At 40.6% G+C, this 26194-nt stretch overlaps 1 protein-coding gene across 1 annotated transcript; it reads right to left on the bottom strand.

The window, feature by feature from the left end:
- Positions 1–616: 616 nt before the first annotated feature.
- LOC119513648 (60S ribosomal protein L31-like) lies at positions 617–14471 on the bottom strand. The gene is made up of 2 exons (XM_037809036.1): positions 14105–14471; positions 617–864 (listed from the first exon to the last, which is right to left on the bottom strand). Exons 1-2 carry the CDS (start codon positions 14469–14471, stop codon positions 617–619), a joined length of 615 nt encoding a protein of 204 aa, XP_037664964.1.
- Positions 14472–26194: the final 11723 nt, after the last annotated feature.

Raw genomic sequence — 26194 nt, 5'->3', positions numbered from 1 at the left:
GTCAGCTCTTCAAAAAGTGAGAAGGCTTTTAGAACATTATATTAAGGCCAGCCCAAAAGAGACGCTGGCCAAGATGGAGAAATATAGTTCTTTATATAAGGGCAAGAATGAACCACTCACCTAATCCAGGCACTAGGCTTCCGGGACAGCCCTCTGCCCAAGCAGACCACTGAGCAGCTTCTCAGCCCTCCATCCACCCAGGCCCTTGGGTTTCCCATCTTTAGCTCATTTGAATCTATTATACATCCTCTTCATCAAAGTCGATAGGTGGCTAATTAGTGGTGAAAGCAGAGACGCTCACTTCTGTTCACCTCATTATTTGTTTCTCTTTTGGGTTGAAGCCAAGCAACAAATTTAACACTTCCCCCGCAGAATAGGCACTCAGACACACGGGAGCAGGCTCACACACACCACATACAAATAGGCACACACATGCATGCACACATATGAATCCACACATGTACACACTCACCCATTCACCCAAACTCACTCGCACACACGTGCATACACCCAGAGACAGGCACGCATACACCTGCTTCAGCCAAGAGCCCGAGATGTTTGTGGTCGGTGGACTAGGGGACTCTACTATAACTCCTCTTTCAATATCAAACCTGGGTCACGCAGAGAACCATAAAAAACTGCTGGTCCAATGGAATCTCTGGAACCTCAGTCCCCTCGGGCCGGCTGCAGGCATTGTGGACGTTTTGTTGGCAGCCGTTTCCTCCTGCCGCCTCGCGTTCCCCAGGCTGCCTCTGTGCGCGCCGCCCGCTCTCTGTAATTTACTTCTGCATCTTAGGCCCCGTTTCCAGCCATTGTCAATCGACTGGGAGACTTTCCAAGTTTCCGTTTCAGTGATCAACTGTTCTAAATCCAAGCTCACAATAAGATTGCCAGGAGCTTCTTATTTGGGTTTTAAACAGCCGCGCTGGCCACCCTGGGCGTGTGAAGCAATCTGGGCTCCAAATGCGGCGGAGACGCCCTCTAGTGGTCATGGGTGATGCAGCAATGGGCTTTGAGGGCTCCGGGACTGTGCAGGGACCAGTCTGCTCTTTTAGAAGGCAACGGGAAGGAAACGCAGTAATGGTCCCTAAAGCCCTTAACTCCTCCCTCTCCATCATTCCCATAGTCCTATCCATTTTCCCTTCCCATCAATCTTCCTCATTGCCACTCCCTAGCTCTGGCCTTACCACCTCATGTTTAGTTGTGCTGAAATGGTTTTTCTACCTTCATCTTCTTCAGGGCCTAATCCACTGTGCACCTTGCTGTCAAATCCATCTTCTGTTGATCTTCTGTATTCTCTATTTAAGAATCTTCCTAGCTTCCCCGTTGTCTATAGAGCAGTCCTCAAAAGGTAGACACCCTTCCCTGAGAAGTTTAGCCGGGTCTCAGACGGAGTGAGCAGTATTGCTGGAGATTTTCATAACCCACTCACTGACTTATGCTCACTTGGAACCACTGCTACTGACATGAGATGTCCCATCCCTCAAATGTGGAGAAGTGGGGAAAAGATGGAGAACCACTAGTCCACGCAACACAATGTGGAGGTTAACAACTAGAATCAAACTGTCTGGGTTAGAATCCCAGGTCTATAACTTGTTAGATGTATAACCATACAAAAGATTATAAATTCTTAGTTACATTACAAGGTTGATTAAATGAGGTAGCCCATATATCAGATTTATCACAGTGCTTGCCCCATAGTAACTACTCAATAAAAGGCAGCTGTTATTACTCTCCTGGTATCTAGCCAACTTTCCATCTCTGCAACTTGGCTCTTGATACTTTATTTGCCTGGAGTGACCTCTTCATCCTCTCTAGCTATTGAAATTCCACCTGTCTCCCAAGCCCAGCTCAGATCTCCCCATTTGCTTAAAGACAGATAAGAAGCGGAACCCACTAGGTCATCTATTGTGAGAGATAACTTAATTTGTGACAGTGGACTATATAAACATCTATATATATAAGTACACATAATATATAAATATAGGGTATTTTATTATGTCTGCAATCATTTTGAAAAATTAAAGACTTGTAATATGTATTTACATGTTACAGGAGCAGTTATTTTACTATTTTAATTTCTTTGACACTTTACTTTTCTCCATACAAAGATTATAATCTGTGAGGATAGGATCTTTTTTTACTTTTATATTCTCTATAGAACATCTCTAACATAATACCCTATTGCCTATAGTAGCCACTTAGTAGACACAAATGGTTGATGCTTCTCATAATAATAGTATTGTATTTTCTTATCCCTTGTAACAATTTTCCATTCATCATCTTATGACCTTCAACAACATCCCTGAAAGAAAAGTAGAGTTTAGGCGTGGCCACAAAAACCTGCAAGCAAGTTGGGTTATTCATATTTCAGTTACTTCACAATCTTAGAATCTCCAGTGAAATTGTATCTGGGTCAAAAAGGACAGAGGCAAATTTTTTAAAGTAAATCTATGTCATCTTTATCCATAAATTATTTAAAACTTAGTGCAGTAAATTGAGTTACGTAGCACAGCAAAACATGTTCTTTTTTTAAAAACTTTTTTTGTGAAATATAAGATAATAAATTTCAAAATACAGTTCAACAGGTAGTTATAGAGCAAATTTCAAAGTATAGTACAGGTTACAGTTCCACAGTTTCAGGTATTTCCTTCTGGCTATTCTATTATACTAGAAACTAAAATATAATGATTCAGTAGTCATAATCATTTGTTAAATCCTAACTTCTTTGTTATACCTCCTTCCTCTCATTTGATCATTTGCTCAGTCTTCAGGGATATTTGGCAATAACCATTCTAAACTTCTTCATGTTGAAAAGGGGTGTCAACATTATGGGGTAGGGGAATGCAACTGGTGGACGTTCTGGGAGAGACTGGTACCTCTAAGTTTCAGGGTTTATCTGGCAAAGGAACAATCTAGAGGTTTTAGGTTTATGGAAAATAAATTTAATAAATGAAACTTTTATGGAGTCTTAGATAGAGCCCTAGTTTTTCTTTAGGGTTTTCAGGAATACTGTCAGTGGGGCTTGACATACTGGGGCAATTTGTAATGTCCAAAAACATGTTCTTAATCTTAATCCACATTCCTGTGGGTGTAAATGCATTTATAAATAGGACCTCTTAAAGATGTTAATTTTAGTTAAGGTATGGCCAACTGAAGCAGGGTGGGCCTTAATGAAAAGTATTGGAGGCCTTAGAAAGAGAACCCGGGAGTCACAGAAGCCAGAAAGGAGAGAATATCACCATGTGATGGGAGACAGAGATACAAGCTAAGGAACCACAAGGATTGCCAGCAGTCAGTCTTCAGGGAGAATGCAAACCTTACTGATATCTTGATTTTGGCCTTATAGCCTCAAAAATGTAGGCCAATAAACTCCTGTTGTTAAGCCAAAACCAGTTTGTGGTATTTGTCATAGCAGCTCTGGTGAACTAAGACAACCTGTAAGTTAAATTCTGAAATCTAAAACACTTTACTCTGAACTTAAAAAACAAGCAGTATCCTATGATGAGATATCACTGCATACCTATTAGAATGGCTAACTTTTTTTAATCGACAATACAAGTGCTGGTGAGGATGCAGAGCAACTGTAACTCTCATACAGTGCTGGTAAACATACAAATGGGAAAGCCATTTCAGAAAACAAGCAGCTTCTTATAAAGTTAAACAAACATTTATCATATGACCCAGCAATCCCATGCCAAGGTAACTCTTCTGGTTTGCTAAAGCTGCTGGAAATGCAAAATACCAGAAATGGATTGGCTTTTATAACGGGGGTTTATTTGGTTACAGATTTACAGTTCTAAGGACATAAAAGTGTCCAAATTAGGGCATCAACAAGAGGATACCTTCACTGAAGGAAGGCTGATGGCAACTGGGGTTCCTTTGTCTCATGGGAAGTGTCATGGTGACATCTGCTGGTCCTTCTCTCTCAGGCTCTGGTTTCAAAATAGCTGTCTCCAAAATGTCTCTGGGCATTTTCTCTCTAAGCCTCTCTCAGTTCTCACTTAGCTTCTCTGGAACAAACTCTAGGTTTCAGCTCTTAGCTTAGCATCTCCAAACATCTTTCTGTCTGCATTTCCAAGCATCCAGGTCTGTGTCAGCTTTGAGCTCTTTCTCTCTCCCTGAGCTCTCTTAAGGACTTCAGTAAACTAAGACCCACCTTGAATGGGTGGGTCACATCTCCATGGAAACAACCTATTCAAAAGTTCCCAGCCACAATAGGTCTGCCCCCACAAGATTGGATTAAAAGAATATGGCTTTTCTGGGGTACTTAATAGATTCAAACCAGCACAGGTACCCTAGAAAAATGTACATTTATGTTCATACAAAAACCTGTACACTAATGTTTATAGCCTAATGGGATAGAGAACAGATCAGCGGTTGCCAGGGATCAGGGGTGGAGGTAGGAAGTTGCTTAACCTCTTTGAGCTTTAGTTTATGAGGATAATAAAACACAGAATAAAAGGTCAAAAAATGTTAACTATTATAATCATAGCATGGCTAATAATAAAGCTGGCAAAGTCAATGATGATATTGACTCTACCTTTAAAACATATCCAGAATCTAACCAGTCTCAGAATGTCCATTGCCACCACTCTGATCCAAGCCACCACCACACTTGCCAAGATTCCTGCAGTAGCCTGCTAACTGGTTTCCCTGCTCCCTCTCTATAGTCTATCTTCAGCTCAGCAGCCAGAATGATCTATATAAAATATGTCACATCATGTCATTCCTCTGCTCAAAACCCTGCTGTGACTCCCAGTTTACTCAGAGTAGAAGCCAAAGTCCTAGCTCTGTCCTGTAAAGTCCTACAGGACCTGGCTTTATTTGGTTTTCTCATATTATCTTGTTCACTTTATTTCATCCACATGAATACACTAGTCATCTTCCTACCTGATGACCTTGGCATTGGTTCTTTGGAAAACTGAGATTATCTACGAAAGCTAAAAATATCCTATTCCACTCTCATATGTAAATCCAAAAGAAAGGAGTACTTTTATCCACCAAAAGACATGTACAAGAATGTCAATAGCAGCTTTACTCATAATATTCCCAAACTGGAAATAACACCAATAAATGGATAAATAAATGTTGATATCTTCAAACAATGAAAGAACACATAGCAATAAAAAATGATTTACTGATATGCCTAACAACATGAATGAATTACAGATATAATATTGTGCAAAAGAAGCCATACACAAAAGAGTGCATTCTATATAATTTAATTTATTTGCAGTTCAAAAATAGACAAAGCTTGTATAGTATAAATCAGAAGAGCGTTACTTATTTCCCTTATGGGGAGTAACCTAATCTCTCTGAAAATAGGGATAATAGCTACCTTGGAAGGCTGGTGGGCTGGTGGGAGAATACCTGTCGAACACTAGTACCAGTTCTTGACACAGAATAATTTGCTAAATAAAGAACAGTTCATGTCCATGTATGTTCTTTTTTTGTTTAATTCAATTTTATTGAGACATAGTCACATACCATATAATCATCCCCAGTGTACAATCATTTGTTCACAGCACCATTATATAGTTGTGCATTCATCACCACGTTCAATTTTTGAACATTTCCATTACCATACACAAAAAAGAATAAGAATAAAAGTTAAATTGAAAAAGAACACCCAAAACATCCCATCCCCCATCCCTCCCTATTATTTGTTTACTTTTTGTCCTCATTTTTCTATTCATCTGTCCATACACTGTATAAAGGGAGTGGGAGCCACAAACTTTTCATAATCACACAGTCATACAGTGTCAGCTATATGGTTATACAATCCTCTTCAAGTATCAAGGCTACTGGGTTGCAGTTCAACAGTTTCAGATATTTCCTTTTAGCTGTTCCAATACACTAAAAACTAAAAATAGTTATCTATATAATTCATAAGAATAACCTCCAGAATGACCTTTCAACTCTACTTGAGATCTCTCAGCCACTGAAACTTTATTTTGTTTCATTTTGCTTCCCCCTTTTGGTCCAAGAAGGCTTTCTCAATCCCACAATGCCAGGGCCAAGCTCATTCCCACAAGTCACATCCCATATTGCCAGTGAGATCTACACCCCTGAGAGGCACATCCCATGTAGGGGGAAGGGCGGTGAGTTCACCTACATGACAAACTCTGTTTGTTTTTTTGTTTTGTTTTTTTTTTTAATAATTTTATTTAATAATCAGTGGTTAGTTTTCATCCACATTGACTGTCTGTAGGTTTTTTTTTTAATCTTCATTTTATTGAGATATATTCATATACCACACAGTCATACAAAACAAATCGTACTTTCGATTGTTCACAGTAACATTACATAGTTGTACATCCATCACCCAAATCAATCCCTGACACCTTCATTAGCACACACACAAGAATAACAAGAATAATAATTAGAGTGAAAAAGAGCAATTGAAGTAAAAAAAAACACTGGGTACCTTTGTCTGTTTGTTTCCTTCCCCTATTTTTCTACTCATCCATCCATAAACTAGACGAAGTGGAGTGTGGTCCTTATGGCTTTCCCAATCCCCTTGTCACCCCTCATAAGCTACATTTTTGTACAACTGTCTTCGAGATTCATGGGTTCTGGGTTGTAGTTTGATAGTTTCAGGTATCCACCACCAGCTACCCCAATTCTTTAGAACCTAAAAAGGGTTGTCTAAAGTGTGCGTAAGAGTGCCCACCAGAGTGACCTCTCGGCTCATTTTGGATTCTCTCTGCCACTGAAGCTTATTTCATTTCCTTTCACATCCCCCTTTTGGTCAAGAAGATGTTCTCCGTCCCACGATGCCAGGTCTACATTTCTCCCCGGGAGTCATATTCCACGTTGCCAGGGAGATTCACTCCCCTGGGTGTCTGATCCCACGTAGGGGGGAGGGCAGTGATTTCACCTTTCAAGTTGGCTTAGCTAGAGAGACAGGGCCACATCTGAGCAACAAAGAGGCATTCGGGAGGAGGCTCTTAGGCACAACCATAGGGAGGCCTAGCCTCTCCTTTGCAGCAACCGTCTTCCCAAGGGTAAAACCTGTGGTGGAGGGCCCAACCCATCAAACCACCAGTCCCCTATGTCTGTGGTCATGTTAGCAACCATGGAGGTGGGGTAGGCAAATACCCCTGCATTCTCCACAGGCTCCTCAAGGGGGCACTACATCTTTTTTTTTTTCCTTGTTTTTTTTTTTTTTTAACTTTCCCTTCCTTTTTAAATCAACTGTATGAAAAAAAAGTTAAAAAGAAACAAACATACAATAAAAGAACATTTCAAAGAGACCATAACAAGGGAGTAAGAAAAAGACAACTAACCTAAGATATCTGCTTAACTTCCAACATGTTCCTACTTTACCCCAAGAAAGTTACCTAATATAGCAACATTTCTGTGAACTTGCTCCTACTATATCCATCAGAAATTAACAGACCATAGTCATTCCTGGGCATCCCCAGAACGTTAAATAGCTTATCTGTTCTTCTTGGATTATTGTTCCCCCTTCCTTAATTGCTCTCTATTGCTAGTTCCCCTACATTCTACATTATAAGCCATTTGTTTTACATTTTTCAAAGTTCACATTAGTGGTAGCATATAATATTTCTCTTTTTGTGCCTGGCTTATTTCGCTTAGCATTATGTCCTCAAGGTTCATCCATGTTGTCATATGTTTCACAAGATCGTTCCTTCTTACTGACGCGTAGTATTCCATCGTGTGTATATACCACATTTTATTTATCCACTCATCTGTTGAAGGACATTTGGGTTGTTTCCATCTTTTGGCAATTGTGAATAATGCTGCTATGAACATTGGCGTGCAGATATCTGTTCGTGTCACTGCTTTCCGATCTTCCGGGTATATACTGAGAAGTGCAATCGCTGGATCGAATGGTAACTCTATATCTAGTTTTCTAAGGAACTGCCAGACTGACTTCCAGAGTGGCTGAACCATTATACAGTCCCACCAACAGTGAATAAGAGTTCCAATTTCTCCACATCCCCTCCAGCATTTGTAGTTTCCTGTTTGTTTAATGGCAGCCATTCTAACCGGTGTTAGATGGTATCTCACTGTGGTCTTAATTTGCATCTCTCTAGTAGCTAGTGAAGCTGAACATTTTTTCATGTGTTTCTTGGCCATTTGTATTTCCTCTTCAGAGAACTGTCTTTTCATATCTTTTGCCCATTTTATAATTGGGCCGACTGTACTATTGTCATTGAGTTGTAGGATTTCTTTATATATGCAAGATATCAGTCTTTTGTCAGATACATGGTTTCCAAAAATTTTTTCCCATTGAGTTGGCTGCCTCTTTACCTTTTTGAGAAATTCCTTTGAGGTGCAGAAACTTCTAAGCTTGAGGAGTTCCCATTTATCTATTTTCTCTTTTGTTGCTTGTGCTTTGGGTGTAAAGTCTAGGAAGTGGCCGCCTAATACAAGGTCTTGAAGATGTTTTCCTACATTATCTTCTAGGAGTTTTATGGTACTTTCTTTTATATTGAGATCTTTGGTCCATTTTGAGTTAATTTTTGTGTAGGGGGAGAGGTAGGGGTCCTCTTTCATTCTTTTGAATATGGATATCCAACTCTCCCAGCCCCATTTGTTGAAAAGACCATTATGACTCAGTTCAGTGAGGATATGGATATCCAACTCTCCCAGCCCCATTTGTTGAAAAGACCATTATGACTCAGTTCAGTGACTTTGGGGGCCTTATCAAAGATCAGTCGGCCATAGATCTGAGGGTCTGTCTCTGAATTCTCAATTCGATTCCATTGATCTATATGTCTATCTTTGTGCCAGTACCATGCTGTTTTGGCAACTGTGGCTTTATAATAAGCTTCAAAGTCAGGGAGTGTAAGTCCTCCCACTTCGTTTTTCTTTTTTAGAGTGTCTTTAGCAATTCGGGGCATCTTCTCTTTCCAAATAAATTTGATAACTAGCTTTTCCAAGTCTGCAAAGTAGGTTGTTGGAATTTTGATTGGGATTGCATTGAATCTGTAGATGAGTTTGGGTAGAATTGACATCTTAATGACATTTAGTCTTCCTATCCATGAACATGGAATATTTTTCCATCTTTTAAGGTCCCCTTCTATTTCTTTTAGTAGAGTTATGTAGTTTTCTTTGTATAGGTCTTTTACATCTTTGGTTAAGTTGATTCCTAGGTACTTGATTTTTTTAGTTGCTATTGAAAATGGCATCTTTTTCTTGAGTGTCTCTTCAGTTTGTTCATTTCTAGCATATAGAAACATTACTGACTTATGTGCATTAATCTTGTATCCCGCTACTTTGCTAAATTTGTTTATTAGCTCTAGTAGCTGTATCGTCGATTTCTCAGGGTTTTCTAGATATAAGATCATATCATCTGCAAACAATGACAGTTTTACTTCTTCTTTTCCAATTTGGATGCATTTTATTTCTTTGTCTTGCCGGATTGCCCTGGCTAGCACTTCCAGCACAATGTTGAATAACAGTGGTGATAGCGGGCATCCTTGTCTTGTTCCTGATCTTAGAGGGAAGGCTTTCAGTCTCTCACCATTGAGTACTATGCTGGCTGTGGGTTTTTCATATATGCTCTTTATCATGTTGAGGAAGTTTCCTTCAATTCCTACCTTTTGAAGTGTTTTTATCAAAAAGGGATGTTGGATTTTGTCAAATGCTTTTTCAGCATCTATTGAGATGATCAATTGATTTTTCCCTTTTGACTTGTTAATGTGTTGTAATACATTGATTGATTTTCTTATGTTGAACCATCCTTGCATGCCTGGAATAAACCCCACTTGGTCATGGTGTATGATTTTTTTTAATGTGTCTTTGGATTCGATTTGCAAGTATTTTGTTGAGGATTTTTGCATCTATATTCATTAGAGAGATTGGCCGGTAGTTTTCCTTTTTTGTAACATCTTTGCTTGGTTTTGGTATTAGATTGATGTTAGCTTCATAAAATGAGTTAGGTAATGTTCCATTTTCTTCAATGTTTTGAAAGAGTTTGAGTAAGATTGGTGTCAGTTCTTTCTGGAAAGTTTGGTAGAATTCCCCTGTGAAGCCATCTGGCCCTGGGCATTTATTTGTGGGAAGATTTTTGATGACTGATTGGATCTCTTTGCTTGTGATGGGTTGGTTGAGGTCTTCTATTTCTTCTCTGGTCAGTCTAGGTTGTTCGTATGTTTCCAGGAAATTGTCCATTTCCTCTACATTATCCAGTTTGTTGCCATACAGTTGTTCATAGTATCCTCTTATAATATTTTTAATTTCTTCAGGATCTGCAGTTATGTCACCTTTTTCATTCATTATTTTGTTTATATGGGTCTTCTCTCTTTTTGATTTTGTCAGTCTAGCTAGGGGCTTGTCAATCTTATTGATCTTCTCAAAGAACCAACTTTTGGTGATATTTATCCTCTCTATTGTTTTTTTGTTCTCTATGTCATTTATTTCTGCTTTAATCTTTGTTATTTCTTTTCTTGTACTTGGTTTAGGATTGGTTTGCTGTTCATTTTCTAGCTTCTTCAGTTGATCCATTAGTTCTTTGATTTTGGCTCTTTCTTCCTTTTTAATATATGCGTTTAGTGCTATAAATTTCCCCCTTAGCACTGCTTTTGCTGCATCCCATAGGTTTTGGTATGTTGTGTTCTCATTTTCATTCGTCTCTATATATTTAGCAATTTCTCTTGCTATTTCTTCTTTAACCCACTGATTGTTTAGGAGTGTGTTGTTTAACCTCCAGGTATTTGTGAATTTTCTAAGTCTCTGGTGGTTATTGGCTTCTAATTGTATTCCATTGTGGTCAGAGAATGTGCTTTGAAGAATTTCAATCTTTTTAAATTTATTGAGGCTTGTTTTATGTCCCAGCATATGATCTATTCTGGAGAAAGTTCCATGAGCACTGGAGAAGTATGTGTATCCTGGTGATTTGGGATGTAATGTCCTGTATATGTCTGTTAAATCTAATTCATTTATCAGATTGTTTAGGTTTTCAATTTCCTTATTGGTCTTCTGTCTGGTTGATCTATCTATAGGAGAGAGTGATGTGTTGAAGTCTCCCACAATTATTGTGGAAACATCAGTTGCTTCCTTTAGTTTTGCCAGTGTTTCTCTCATGTATTTTGTGGCACCTTGGTTGGGTGCATAGACATTTACGATTGTTATTTCTTCTTGCTGAATTGCCCCTTTTATTAATATGTAGTGGCCTTCTTTGTCTCTCAGAACATCCCTGCATTTGAAGTCTATTTTATCTGAGATTAATATTGCTACACCTGCTTTCTTTTGGCTGTAGCTTGCATGAAATATTTTTTTCCATCCTTTCACTTTCAGTTTCTTTGTGTCCCTGTGTCTAAGATGAGTCTCTTGTATGCAACATATTGATGGTTCATTTTTTTTGATCCATTCTGCGAATCTATATCTTTTAATTGGGGAGTTTAATCCATTTACATTCAACGTTATAACCGTGAAGGCATTTCTTAAATCAGCCATCTTATCCTTTGGTTTATGTTTGTCATATTTTTCCCCTCTGTCTATTAATATCCTTTATTGTACCCATACCGAATCTCTTTAGTACTGAACCTTTCTCCAAGTCTCTCTGTCCTTTCTTTGTTTCTCTGTCTGTAGGGCTCCCTTGAGTATCTCCAGTAGGGCAGGTCTCTTGTTAGCAAATTCTCTCAGCATTTGTTTGTCTGTGAAAAATTTAAGCTCTCCCTGAAATTTGAAGGAGAGCTTTGCTGGATAAAGTATTCTTGGCTGGAAATTTTTCTCACTCAGAATTTTAAATATATCGTGCCACTGCCTTCTTGCCTCCATGGTGGCTGCTGAGTAGTCACTACTTAGTCTTATGCTGTTTCCTTTGTATGTGGTGAATTGCTTTTCTCTTGCTGCTTTCAGAACTTGCTCCTTCTCTTCTGTGTTTGACAGTGTGATCAGTATATGTCTCGGAGTGGGTTTATTTGGATTTATTCTATTTGGAGTTCGCTGAGCATTTATGATTTGTGTATTTATGTTGTTTAGAAGATTTGGGAAATTTTCCCCAACAATTTCTTTGAATATTCTTCCTAGACCTTTACCCTTTTCTTCCCCTTCTGGGACACCAATGAGTCTTATATTTGGACGTTTCATATTATCTATCATATCCCTGAGGTCCATTTCAATTTTTTCAATTTTTTTCCCCATTCTTTCTGTTATGCTTTCATTTTCCATTCTGTCATCTTCGAGGTCACTGATTCGTTGTTCAACTTCCTCTAGTCTTGTACTATGAGTGTCCAGAATCTTTTTAATTTGGTCAACAGTTTCTTTAATTTCCATAAGATCATCCATTTTTTTATTTAGTCTTGCAATGTCTTCTTTATGCTCTTCTAGGGTCTTCTTGATTTCCTTTGTCTCCCGTACTATGGTCTCATTGTTCATCTTTAGTTCTTTGAGTAGTTGCTCTAGGTGCTGTGTCTCTTCTGGTATTTTGATTTGGGTGCTTGGGCTTGGGTTATCCATATCGTCTGGTTTTTTCATATGCTTTATAATTTTCTGTTGTTTTTGGCTTCGTGGCATTTGCTGAACTTGATAGGGTTCTTTTAGGGTTTGTAGACCAATTGAAGTCCTTATCTCTAATTTATCAGATCTACAGCTTTGTGGAGTACACTTTCTCTAACTAACCAGCAGGTGGCGTCCACGAGTCACCTGTTCTCCACAAGCCAGTTCTCCCCTGCTTAGCCTTTTTGGTGAGTGGGGGAGTGAGTCTTGTGGGGTCCAATTGGTGTACCAAGCTTGCGTGTGTAGTTGGTGTTGCCTGCCCTGTATATGGGGCGTGTTTCTGGGCAGTCAGGGAGGGGGGGGGTGGCTCTAACAATCAAATCTCCCTGGTGATCCTAGAGTTTTAAAGCTGCTGCAATAGTCTAATCCTTCAGTTCAGTCCTGCCACAGTTTGTCTCTGCCACTGACCCACAAGTCCTTGGTGTTGGAGTATGGCTCCAGAGACTTGCAAGTGGGCCCCTCTTCCAGGCCGTGCACCCTGGGTCCTCTGTTGAGGGATGACTGTGCTATGTCACAGGTGAGTGCCGTCCCCCCAGGCCAGTTCTGGGCTGCCGGGCTGTGTAGGGAGGCTCCCAGTCTGCTGAAATGATGGCTGAATGGGGCTTTGTGAATTCACACTGCTCTACCTTCCCAACTCTGGGCCAATCAGCTGAGGTTGCAGGTAAGGCTAATGTCCACGCCCAGTTTTGTGGTGTGTGCCTGTTATTTGAAGCACTTCCGTCACACTGGGTTGTCTGGGGCAGTTCTGGGCTATGGGGCTGGCGATGGGCAGGAGTGTTTCCTGTCCACCAGGATGATGGCTGTGAGCGGACACCCCCCTTTTCTTGGGAAGTTGTGGTGTTTAGTGAATTTTCTCAGCCACTGGATTATTGCGTTTTGTCTCAGAGCTCTCCTAGTTCTGCTCTTGACTTGACCTGCCCAAATAGCAAGTCTTTGAAGCTTTCTGTATTGGGCTTCTTAGAGTAATTGTTTTAGAAAAAGAAAAAAGGATTAAAAAAAAAAAAACAAAAAAAAACAAAAAACAAACAACAAACAAAAAAAAAAACGGGCCCTCCTCAGAGATCTAATGGGTTATTGAAATGCTAAGAGACAAAGCAACCAGGGCCATTAAGGAAAGGTCCACAGGGCAGAGAGTTCAGCTTTTCTTCAGGATTTGCATACGCGCCTCAGGGCCCTTCCCCTTTCTATGTTCACCAGAACTCCAAAAATCCTCCGCTTTTATTTTGGAGTTTTTCGTGTTGTTTTTTTTCTATGCCTGTCTCCTCTCTGCTGGGCTGGCTGCTCTCAGATTCTCTGGTGTCTGGTCTCAGTCTATCTATGGTTGGAGTTTGGATCAGTAGAATGAGTTTCCGATAAGAGCAGCCACTGCAGTTCTTCCTTCTCCTTCCCGGAGCTGACAGCCCCTCCTCCCCCGGGGCTGAGCCTGGCAGGGAGGGGCGCGGGTCCCCTGGCTGCAAAAACTTACAGATTTCGGTGATCTCAGCAGTTCCACGTTTTCATGAGTGTTGTATGAAGTATGCCCAAAGTCAGATTGCTCTGTGGTGTCTAGTCCACGCAGTTCCTGGCTTTCTACCTACTTTCCTGGAGGAGTAACTAAAACATACAGCTCACCAGTCTGCCATCTTGCCCCGCCTCCCTGTCTGTAGGTTTTTGAAAGTGGTGACAGGTACATAAGTAACCAGTGTATAGAGCTTGTTTGGGGGATCTTCATCCTCATTACGTTTTCTGGACAACCAAACACGGGCACGATATGGGACATTCCTTATCCCTTTGGCCCAGACAGCCTTGTTGAGCCTTGTGTCGATGTGCACATCTGGTGTTCCCATCTCCTTTATGGCAAATTTCCGGATCTCTTTGCATGCCCGAGGGGCACGTTTCTTGAAGCCCACTCCATGGATGTGCTTGTGAATGTTGACGGTGTACTCCCTGGTCACCACCTCGTTGATGGCAGAATGGCCCTTCTTCTTCTCACCACCCTTCTTTGCAAGAGCCATTCTGCCTAGACCAGGTCGGAAAGAAGGAGCATGAGGGGTTGTGGACTCTGTTTTTGAGATGGTTTTATTCACATACCATACATTCCATTCTAAGTAAACAATCAGTGGTTCCCTGTATAATCACATAGTTGTGCATTTACCACCATTATCTATATGTTAGCAACAATCAGTTACAACCTCTGTCTCTTTCCTCTCTAACTTCCCCTCTGTTAGACTAGTCCTTGTGTAGGATGACGTTAGAGAGGCTATGGGATGTTTGGAATTCAGCTAAGGGGAAGCTGAGTTGAACATAAATAGAGATTGGGTTAAGAACATTATATTTTTCTGATACATTTCCATGTCTAGTTAGGTAGTGTTAGCCATTCTGGGGCAGGAATGGCTGCCGGCAATATTCCCACCACCCACTTTGCTGACTTACCCAGTATCTGACAGACGGGTGCAAGGTTGTAGGAACGTGATCTCCTACATTTGGTAGTATGTGGATAATGAAGGAAAAACATGTTTTCAAAAGTATAAAGCCAGAAGCTAATACGTAAAAAATTCTTCCAATATTTGGAAGCATAAATTTATAAGCAGAAGATTCAATTCTCATGGATGCCTAGTCAAAACAGAGGCTCCATCCTGTCAGGAATAGACCAGATCAGGAGCATATACAACTATAACCCACAATATTTTTTATGTAAATCATGTGAAATAGAATTTATCAGAATCTCTGTGTTGGTAGGGCACAAACCATTGACATTTCTACAGTGAATATGTCTGTGTGTTGAATCATATATTTTATGGAGCCCAACATGTTGAATCACATTATATCCTAAAGACCAGCAGTTTTAGACAAAACAAGATGAAAAATTATCCACCACTGGAGTGCAACACCTAAAGAAACAATCCAGGGACAAAATCAATATACACATTAATAAGCAGATCAATGTATGTAATATAAGTGAATTAGATTACATAATTAATTAGCTTAATGCAAAGTGGGGATAGTTTAAAATGCATTTTAATTACTCTCATGCATGCCTTCATTTCAGGTAATTTTATATATTTAACCAGAATTATTGATCATACCAAAATTCAAAAGATATTATAGAGGTTTGTAAGGTAATTCCTTAATAAAAACATTATGTAACTTTTCTGGATTTTTGGTGTTTGTGGCATTTATTTTCAAAAATTTCTAATTTACCATGAAGTTTTAATCATTCTAAAAGAAAAAATGCATTCACACCTAATTTTGCATTCCTAATTTTGCATGCTTTTTCTTAAAGAAAACTCCCAAATTACGTAAACTCTACACAACCCAGGGCAGCCCCTGCTAGCCAGACAGCAGTTTCAATCAATAAAGATTGCAAATGTTAGCTACACATCTGTCTGGGTACTTTGGAAGTTCTTTTAACATCAGGCTTTAAAAGGACAAGAATATTAAATGAGAAGTATTGAATCTACTTTATAGTATGCCCTACATAGACTTTGTTAAGTGATTGTACCTTGATGTTAAAATAGAATGCTTCTCACCTCAGTTTCTCCTGAGACACTGATATTATAGCTCTCAGGCACCAACGTGAATATGAGAATGCCATAAACAGAATCTATATTTAAAAAAAAACTCTGAGAATCAGTTTAAAAAATTCAGGCCAATGGGGATCACACTCCCGTTTGTCTAGTTTGTGGATGGATGAGTGGAAAGGTGGGGGAAGGAAACAAACAAACAGACAGACAAGAGTGCCCAGTGTTCTTTTTTACTTTAGTTGCTCTTTTTCACTTTAATTATTATTCTGGTTATTTTTGTGTGTGTGGTAATGAGGGTGTTGGGGATTGATTTAGGTGATGAATGTACAACTATGTAATGGTACTGTGAACAATCGAATGTACGATTTGTCTTGTATGACTGCGTGGTATGTGAATATATCTCAATAAAATGAAGATTAAAAAAAAAAATTCAGGCCATTCTTCCAGGGGCTTCTTTCTCACTTCAAGAATATAAAGGTTTTTGGAAAGTGAGAAGTGAGCTGGATTTCTTTAGAGAAATCTGTTCTGTGAGCCTCAAGTCCTGCCCCTCACTCCATGAGGAAATGAGGGGTGAGGGGGTCCTACTCGGGGCAGGCGGTGGGCTTCAACGTGGCCACTTTGAGAACCTTCTATGAGCCACCTGACTCTTGGAAGACACAGAGAGCTGAGGGTAAGACACAGAGAGCTGAAGGGTAAGACACAAGCTGGTAAACTGTGTTAGGGGTGGTGGAGCCACAGCAAGTAGCTACTGAACCTGGGAAATCAGCACACCTTCCCCAGAGGGGAATAAAGGACAGGCCACCCTGAGGCTGTTTTAGGGTCTACCCAAGAAGACCACCTGAAAGGGGCAATGGGACTTCAAAGTATGTGGGTATATTGTCAGAAAAGGGGGCACCCAGGGAGAAGTCAGCTGAAGAAGAGACATCACCACATCTCCAGAGAATTCCAACAGGACCCCAAAAGAGTCCTGAAAAGAACATCAGCTTTAAACTTTGGCCAAGTCTTTAAGAGCATGAAGTCAAATTATGGCAGTTGTAATTGAAGTAAGACATTTTCTTGCTCCCATCTTCCCTTTCTTTCTCTGTGTCCCAACACTAAGGGTTAGCCTAATGGGGGAGGAGGAGCAGGAAAAAAGAAATGAGGGGTCAAGGCTCCCTGTCACTGAAGGCTGCAAGCTCCAGTGGCACAGCCTGAGAAGTGGAGAAATTTTGACATTAAATAAAATTCAGGGTCTTAATCATTTACGGGGACTGGGTATTGCAATGTGTGGATTAGCTTGTGTTTGTGAATTAAAATGACCACAGGACTGACCATATAGTACCTATGGGTGAAACATATTCATGGGAAAGATTACTTTACAAAATAAACTTTATAGAATCAGAAAGAACAAAAGTAAAGTTGTGTTTTAGCACATCCCATAAGTCAAATTCATCCAACACTTCTGTTACATTAACTAAAGCATAAGCAAATAGACAGGAAGCTATAAATAACCTAAAGTTATAATTATGGTATTGCTAAGGATATAAATTTCTAATTCCTTTTTCACAGGGCTTTGATAAAATCCTTACTCAGAAGTGACCAGAGTCATGTCTCTGTCTTGGTCTTGATATGAACCACTCAGTTATTCAACAAATATTTATTAAGATATGACAAATTCAGCTTCCTAAACACTACTTTGGTCTTGTCACTCCCTTACTCAAGAACCTTCTGTGGCTCCCATTGAGCTTCTAGGGGCTGAATACTACCCTGGTGAAATATATCGGAATTAAAGACAGTAGGGTAGGGCTTTAACTCACCAACTCCTTCCTCTCTTCCCATAAATTCTGATGCATGCCCTCGGGGAGGAAAGAGTGCCCCTACCACCCCCTCTCCAGGCCACCCTCATCACTGCCCTAAAAGCCACTATGTGGTATCAGAGCACTCATTTAATTTGCTCTTAGCAGAGCTCCTATCCTTTGCCTACCGAAATCACTTGGACAAAAAGGAAATAAAATTATATTTCATTTGGATTCAACTTACATTTTCTTTTTTTATTAAACTGAAACTATGATATTCTCTGTTGGCAGTGGCCCAGCAATAATCACTGTAGCCCAGATCTCTTCCCTAATGCCTTATCCTTGGAAAGGAAAGCTGATGGGGCTGACATGAGGGGCCCTGTTGAACTGACGGCTTATCCACCTCCAGGGGCTCTTTAGCCTCTGTCTTTGCCACCTGGCCTGACAGAAGGTTTGAGGCTATTGGGGTCAAATCGTTTTGGTTGGGAGGGGAGGGGCGGTGTGAGGAGCAGCAGTTATCAGTGCCTGACCCACATCCAGCTTATAGATCTTTGCCATTCACACAAATACATGAATTATTCGAAGTCTTGCCTTTCTACTCCCTTTCCAGTCATCTCCAGTAGTATATCAGGCTTGGGATGACCTCAAAGTGAATGTTAGACTTAAGTATAATTCCCCTGTTGCTGCTTGCTGTATATCACACTGGAAATGCTAAAAACCACTAATGGTGTGAACCACATTCAAAATATAGGTATTTGGAGATAGGATTAACAATTGTACTCTAGGTTTTCTTTGTTTCTTTATTTCTTTGCATTTACACTCAGTGCAACAGTCACTCGCTAAGCCACTGTGCTAAACACTGAGGATTAAAAAGATCAATGAGACTGAGGCTTCAAGGAGAGGTGGGGGTTTCTCCTTACCATCCTCAACAGCCATCCCAAAGCCATCTGTAACATGATGATGACAATAGTAAATGATAACAGGAAAAACTTATGAAAAGAATGGAAAAAAAATGTTTTTATTCACCTAAAACCTGTAATAACATATGCTTACTATGAAAATGCAGCTTAAAGACAAGGTCTAATTGCTTCTTCCTGTTGGAAATTTTAAAGCTGCTACCACAAAAGCTCATGGTCTATTGGGGTAAGAGACTGATGTGTGCACATTAAGTAAATTACAAGAGGGTAAATGCTCCAGTGGGGTATCGTGTTTTCCCATTGAACCCTTCCCAGGGTGGGCTGAGAGTGTTAATTTTCTTCCGGTAAATAGCAATCTGGCCCCGAGAGATAATCCCTTCCAAACACCCAATCAGTCAGCACCAATAGCTTGATATTTCCAACGGGTGTCTTCCCATCATTTGACCTCCTACACGAGAGACCATGGAGAAAATCTCCTTGCATCCCTGAACCCATTGCCTTCCAGCAGGTCCTGCCCAGAGCCGTCTAAGTGTGCCATGCATGGGAAGGTGTCTGGGTAACACTAGTTATCACTCAAGATACTGCTGTATTTCCTTCCACCTAGGACAAAAGAAGGAATGGGTTCCATAAATGGGTGCTGTTCAGGGTCATTTGGTTTTACATCAGTTGTTACTTTGGGAACATTTTCTATATGCCAGTATGGTTCTGTGCAACTGGGGACACTGTGATGAACAAGGTGAATGCCCCAATCCCTATGAACCTTGCAGAATCCCAAAGGATCTCATTTCTCTCTGAGTTCCTCACAAGATAAATTGCCCTGGCATTTGAAGTTTTCTTTTCCCTCCTTTACCAGGAAGACTAACCCAAGCTTCTTCCTTTAGGAAATGCCCTGAAATGACTAACTCTGTTATTCACACATGGGCCGACAGTTACCTAGGCACAGACAGTATTTCAATGCGTCAGAAATAACATGCTTTCCCCACATTATTCTCTATCACAGTTGCCTGTTTACTGCCTTCCTGGTACTTACCTTCAGAGGCTAGTTCATTAATTAATGTGTTTACTTGTTTATTACCTCACCATCTCACTATAATGAAAGTTCCATGATAGCAAGAACCTTCTTAGCCTTGTTCTGAGTTGAATCTTCAGATTCTAATTAGCCCTTTCCATGTCATAGGTGTGCAAGAGTATTTTTTTAATTAATAATAAGTGAAAGGCTTTAATTATTATTCTTGTTATTTTTGTGTGTGTGCTAATGAAGGTGTCAGGGATTGATTTAGGTGATGAATGTACGACTATGCAATGGTACTGTGAACAATCGAATGTACGATTTGTTTTGTATGACTGCGTGGTATGTGAATATATCTCAATAAAATGAAGATAAAAAAAAATAATAAGTGAAAGGGAGGGAGGGAGAACAGAAAGGGAAGGAAGGGAGGGAGGGAGGGAGGAAGAGAGGGAGGAAGGAAGTCTGAAAAAGATAGGTGCACCAAATTGCTTAGGAACTTTACATATCCTTGAACACATTCCATTTATCAGGTGATCATGGATTCTGGGTGACATCTTTTTGACCAGTGTCTGGAGGTCCCCAAGCCACTGTCTCAGGCATTCTCTCAAGTAAGTACAACAGTGAAATCCTTTTGGCCTCTCAGACCTTGAGTCACAACTCAAAGAGGTTATTCTTTCTGAACGTCTCTGAGTGTAGGAAGAGGAAAAGGAGCACAAGCTCTGGGCTCTAGGAAGCCAACTCTATCTGGTGGTTTAGATACATCCTCGGAGATAGGAGACAAGCAAGGTTTGCATGAGTGCCACAATGTTTTCATTTAACCAAGGTGCAAATTCTAATGAAAATATTTCTTTTCATAATATATCTTTTAAATGTTTTTAATAACTTTTCAATGTGGTTTTCTAGTTGGAGTTCATATGAATCGAAAACCAAGCCTATAAAATTGGCTAAGCAAAGATGTGCACTGACACTGAAGTAGTTGTTGCAAGTAAAAGCATGTGGTCGGATAGGTGTGATCCCTAGGAACAGCAAGCTAGGCTTGAGTTAAGAATTGTAGGTACCTGAAGCTGCTTGCTTATCTCCCTTCATACATTTATTAAACATTTACTGAGCACATATGTCTCCATCAAGTTAAATTATTCAGTTAACAGTCATGAGGTACAAAACCATATCACTCTGGTTGAGGAGGAAAAGATAGCCCATTCCTGAATGTTTTGGATGGTTAGCAGAGTTGTTCCATGACGCCATATGTTGGAGTCCCAGAATGCATCACTCCTTCACCTGGAAAGTAATATTTCCCAGCCCACAACTTGTGAGGATACGAGTGCTTTTTGGTGCTATTGAAGGTACAAAGATCTCATACAAAAAGCTTGTGTCAGGAATCGCAGTTCATAATTTTTTTATTAGCAACCATTTATATGAAAATATTGGTGAGGTTACTTCTTGGATATACAATGCAAATACAAAGGCTGGAAAATAACCAAAATCATAGCCACACTGTGTGTGAGAGAATTCCAGGGCCAGGCTGCTAGCTGGAGGTCTCTCACATTCACTTTTGATTCTAATACTGGAATTCACATTTCTCTGGGGAGGCTGTTTGCTGGTTGGTACTATGTGCAAGGAGTACCTGTAAGTCATACTGGGACTTATTGGCAACATAGCTGTCCTGTCTCCTGGCCAGCTCATGGGAAGCCGTGGCACTGCACAGCCACTGTGGATCACTCCCTGGTGTTGACTAGTCAGCTGCTTTCTTATGATCCTGCCTTGCCACTTAAAGTGCAATGTAGCACACAAATGCCACAAATCATTGAGAATCCAAAGATGTAGTGGACACCTTGAATATATTTCTTGACTGGTTTCCTATATAGTCTCTGAGAAGAGTTTGTCTTTCTCAGCTGGGATAATCTTTCTCACCCTGAACTCTCAGAGCATTTTAGCTGCCCCACTCATGAATTAGCTTTTTGTCTTATCTCCCCTGCTAGTCTTTGAAGTGGGGAACATATGTGTGTTAGAGCAGAATAATGGCCCCCCAAAGATTTCCACATCCTAATCCCTGGAACCTGAGAATATTGCAAGGGGGTATTAAGGTTGCAGATGGAGTTAAGTTTGCTAATTAGCTATTGACACGGGGAGATTATCCTGGATATCTGGGTTGGCCTAACATAATCATAAGGGTCCTTATAAATAAAAGAGGGAGACAGGACAGTAAGGGTCAGAAAAGATGTGACAACAGAAGCAGAGTTAGAGTGATGTGATTGCTGGCTTTTGACAATAGAAAGGGACTATGAGCCAAGAAACACAGGTGGCCTCTGGAAGCTATAAAAGGCAAGGAAATGGATTTTCCCTAGAGCCTCCAGAAGAAACACAGCCCTGCCATACCTTGATTTTAGTCCAGCAGGACTCATTTTGAACTTCTGACCTCCAGAACTGCAAGATAATAAATTTGTATTGCCTTATGCCGCTAAGCTGTGGCAATTTGTCACAGCAGCAATGGGAAACTAATACAACATATCTGATTTACCTTTGTATCCCTAAGGGCTTAACACAGGGCCTTGCTTTCAGTAGGTATTCAAAAAGCATTTTTGAATGAATAAATAAGTGAACAACAAATAATTACTGTTTTATACCTACAATTGGTCTTAACCTGGATGGCACATGGATTCTGTCTCCCCCAAATCAACCCAGGCTTCTTGATTTGACCTTTCACTCCACATCTATCATCATATAGAAGATCGTGCATGTAGCTAAATTCCTTTCGCACATGAAAATCTCTGTCAAAGCAGCTATGTTAATAATAGCCCAAAATTATAAACAATCCAAACTTCCATTAGTAGTAGAATGGATGAACTATGATATATTCATTCAATAGAATTATACACAGCAATAAAAAGCAATGAAGTCCTACAATATGCACCAACATGATTGAATCTCACTAACAATTATGAGAACGGAGGCCAGATACCAAAGTGCACGTTATTACATGGTTCCATTTATCATGAAGTTAAAGAATAGACAAAACTAACCTATGGTGCTAAAAGTAAGATTCACAGTTATCTGGAATGGGACTGTCTTAGTTTGCCAGGCTGCTATGACAAATAACACAATGGTTTGGCTTAACAGTAGGAATTTATTCGCTCATGATTTGAGATGCTAGAGGTCTAAAATACAGTTATTGGTAAGGGCACACTTTCTCTCTGAGATCTGTGGCATTCTGGTACTGGCTTGCTGCAATCCTTGGGGTTCCTTGACTTGCATCTCTGCCTCCTTTCACATGGTGTTGTCCTTGATCTCCTCCTGTGGCTTTCTCTTGGTTTCTGTGTCTGAATTTCTTCCGCTTATAAAGAACTCCAGTAATACGGATTAAGTCCCTCCCTAACTCAGTGGGGCCACAGCTTAATAAGATCTTAGGAGATTCTATTCACAAATGAGTCTACACGTTAACTGATAATAGATCTTCAAAGCATCCTCATGGTGGTGTTTAAAGCTGTATGTACCCCAGAAAAATATGTTCTTAAATTGAATATGTTTCTGCAGGTGTGAACCCATTGAAAGTAGGACCTTTTGATGAGGCTACTTCAGTTAAGGTGTGACCCACCTCACTCAGGATGGGTCTTAATCCTAATACTGGAGTCCTTTATCAGCTGAATGAAATTGGGAAAGAGAGAGATAAAACCACAGGAAGCAAGAAGCTGACAAAGAACCCAAAAGAGAAGGAAGAGACCAAGAGATGCCACCATGTGCCTTGCCTTGTGACAGAGGAACTGAAGATCACCAGCAGCCAGCCAGAGAATGCCACAGTCTTTGGGAGAAAACATCACCTTGATGGTGCTTGATTTGGACATTTTCCCAGCTGCAAAACTGTGAATGAATAAATTGCCATTGTTTAAGCCAAACCATTTCGTGATACTTGCTTGAGCAGCCTAGGAAACTCAAATAGTCCTATTTACAAATGGGTTCACACACACAGGAATATGGATTAAAATTAAGTAGATGTCTTTTGTTGGGGCACATAATTCAATCTACTATAGCCATATTTACTGGGAAGAGAAACGAGGGAGATGAGAAAGCTTTATGGGGTGTTGGAAATAATCTTTATCTTGATCTATGCGACAGCAATGTGTGTGTATATGTATAAATTCACCTAGTCATATTCAAGATTTGTGCTTTTTACTGTTTACATGCTATATCTCAAATTTAAAAGAAAAATCTCTGGTTAGACATGAAGTTTACAGTGTACACATTAGTAAATGATCTTGGTGGTCTTTCCTATCAGGATATGATCTGAATTAACTCTCCAAAATTCTCTGCCTTATTTGGGAAGTTTAAAAATGATAGCTGGGAGGCGGGGCAAGATGGCAGACTGGTGAGCTGTATGTTTTAGTTACTCCTCCAGGAAAGTAGGTAGAAAGCCAGGAAACTGCGTGGACCGGACACCACAGAGCAATCTGACTTTGAGCATACTTCATACAACACTCATGAAAACGTGGAACTGCTGAGATCAGCGAAATCTGTAAGTTTTTGCGGCCAGGGGACCCGCGCCCCTCCCTGCCAGGCTCAGTTCCCTGGGAGGAGGGGCTGTCAGCTCCGGGAAGGAGAAGGGAGAACTGCAGTGGCAGCCCTTATCGGAAACTCATTCTGCTGATCCAAACTCCAACCATAGATAGACGGAGACCAGACACCAGAGAATCTGAGAGCAGCCAGCCCAGCAGAGAGGAGACAGGCATAGAAAAAAAACAACACGAAAAACTCCAAAATAAAAGCGGAGGATTTTTGGAGTTCTGGTGAACATAGAAAGGGGAAGGGCAGAGCTCAGGCCCGAGCTCAGGCCCTGAGGCGCATATGCAAATCCCGAAGAAAAGCTTATCTCTCTTCCCTGTGGACCTTTCCTTAATGGCCCTGGTTGCTTTGTCTCTTAGCATTTCAATAACCCATTAGATCTCTGAGGAGGGCCCTTTTTTTTTTTTTTTTTTTAATCCTTTTTTCTTTTTCCAAAAACAATTACTCTAAGAAGCCCAATACAGAAAGCTTCAAAGACTTGCAATTTGGGCAGGTCAAGTCAAGAGCAGAACTAGGAGAGCTCTGAGACAAAACGCAATAATCCAGTGGCTGAGAAAATTCACTAAACACCACAACTTCCCAAAAAAAGGGGGGTGTCCGCTCACAGCCATCATCCTGGTGGACAGGAAACACTCCTGCCCATCGCCAGCCCCATAGCCCAGAGCTGCCCCAGACAACCCAGTGTGACAGAAGTGCTTCAAATAACAGGCACACACCACAAAACTGGGCGTGGACATTAGCCTTCCCTGCAACCTCAGCTGATTGGCCCAGAGTTGGGAAGGTAGAGTAGTGTGAATTCACAAAGCCCCATTCAGCCATCATTTCAGCAGACTGGGAGCCTCCCTACACAGCCCAGCAGCCCAGAACTGGCCTGGGGGGACGGCACTCACCTGTGACATAGCACAGTCATCCCTCAACAGAGGACCCGGGGTGCACAGCCTGGAAGAGGGGCCCACTTGCAAGTCTCAGGAGCCATACGCCAATACCAAGGACTTGTGGGTCAGTGGCAGAGACAAACTGTGGCAGGACTGAACTGAAGGATTAGACTATTGCAGCAGCTTTAAAACTCCAGGATCACCAGGGAGATTTGATTGTTAGAGCCACCCCCCCCCCTCCCTGACTGCCCAGAAACACGCCCCATATACAGGGCAGGCAACACCAACTACACACGCAAGCTTGGTACACCAATTGGACCCCACAAGACTCACTCCCCCACTCACCAAAAAGGCTAAGCAGGGGAGAACTGGCTTGTGGAGAACAGGTGGCTCGTGGACGCCACCTGCTGGTTAGTTAGAGAAAGTGTACTCCACGAAGCTGTAGATCTGATAAATTAGAGATAAAGACTTCAATTGGTCTACAAATCCTAAAAGAACCCTATCAAGTTCAGCAAATACCACGAGGCCAAAAACAACAGAAAATTATAAAGCATATGAAAAAAACTAGACGATATGGATAACCCAAGCCCAAGCACCCAAATCAAAAGACCAGAAGAGACACAGCACCTAGAGCAGCTACTCAAAGAACTAAAGATGAACAATGAGACCATAGTACGGGAGACAAAGGAAATCAAGAAGACCCTAGAAGAGCATAAAGAAGACATTGCAAGACTGAATAAAAAAATGGATGATCTTATGGAAATTAAAGAAACTGTTGACCAAATTAAAAAGATTCTGGACACTCATAGTACAAGACTAGAGGAAGTTGAACAATGAATCAGTGACCTTGAAGATGACAGAATGGAAAATGAAAGCATAAAAGAAAGAATGGGGAAAAAAATTGAAAAAATCGAAATGGACCTCAGGGATATGATAGATAATATGAAACGTCTGAATATAAGACTCATTGGTGTCCCAGAAGGGGAAGAAAAGGGTAAAGGTCTAGGAAGAGTATTCAAAGAAATTGTTGGGGAAAACTTCCCAAATCTTCTAAACAACATAAATACACAAATCATAAATGCTC

The sequence above is a fragment of the Choloepus didactylus genome, chromosome 2 (assembly GCF_015220235.1).
Source record: "Choloepus didactylus isolate mChoDid1 chromosome 2, mChoDid1.pri, whole genome shotgun sequence".
Taxonomy (NCBI): Eukaryota; Metazoa; Chordata; class Mammalia; order Pilosa; family Megalonychidae; genus Choloepus; species Choloepus didactylus.
Note: the sequence above shows the minus strand (reverse complement) of the source record. Positions and strands in the feature narration are given on the sequence as shown.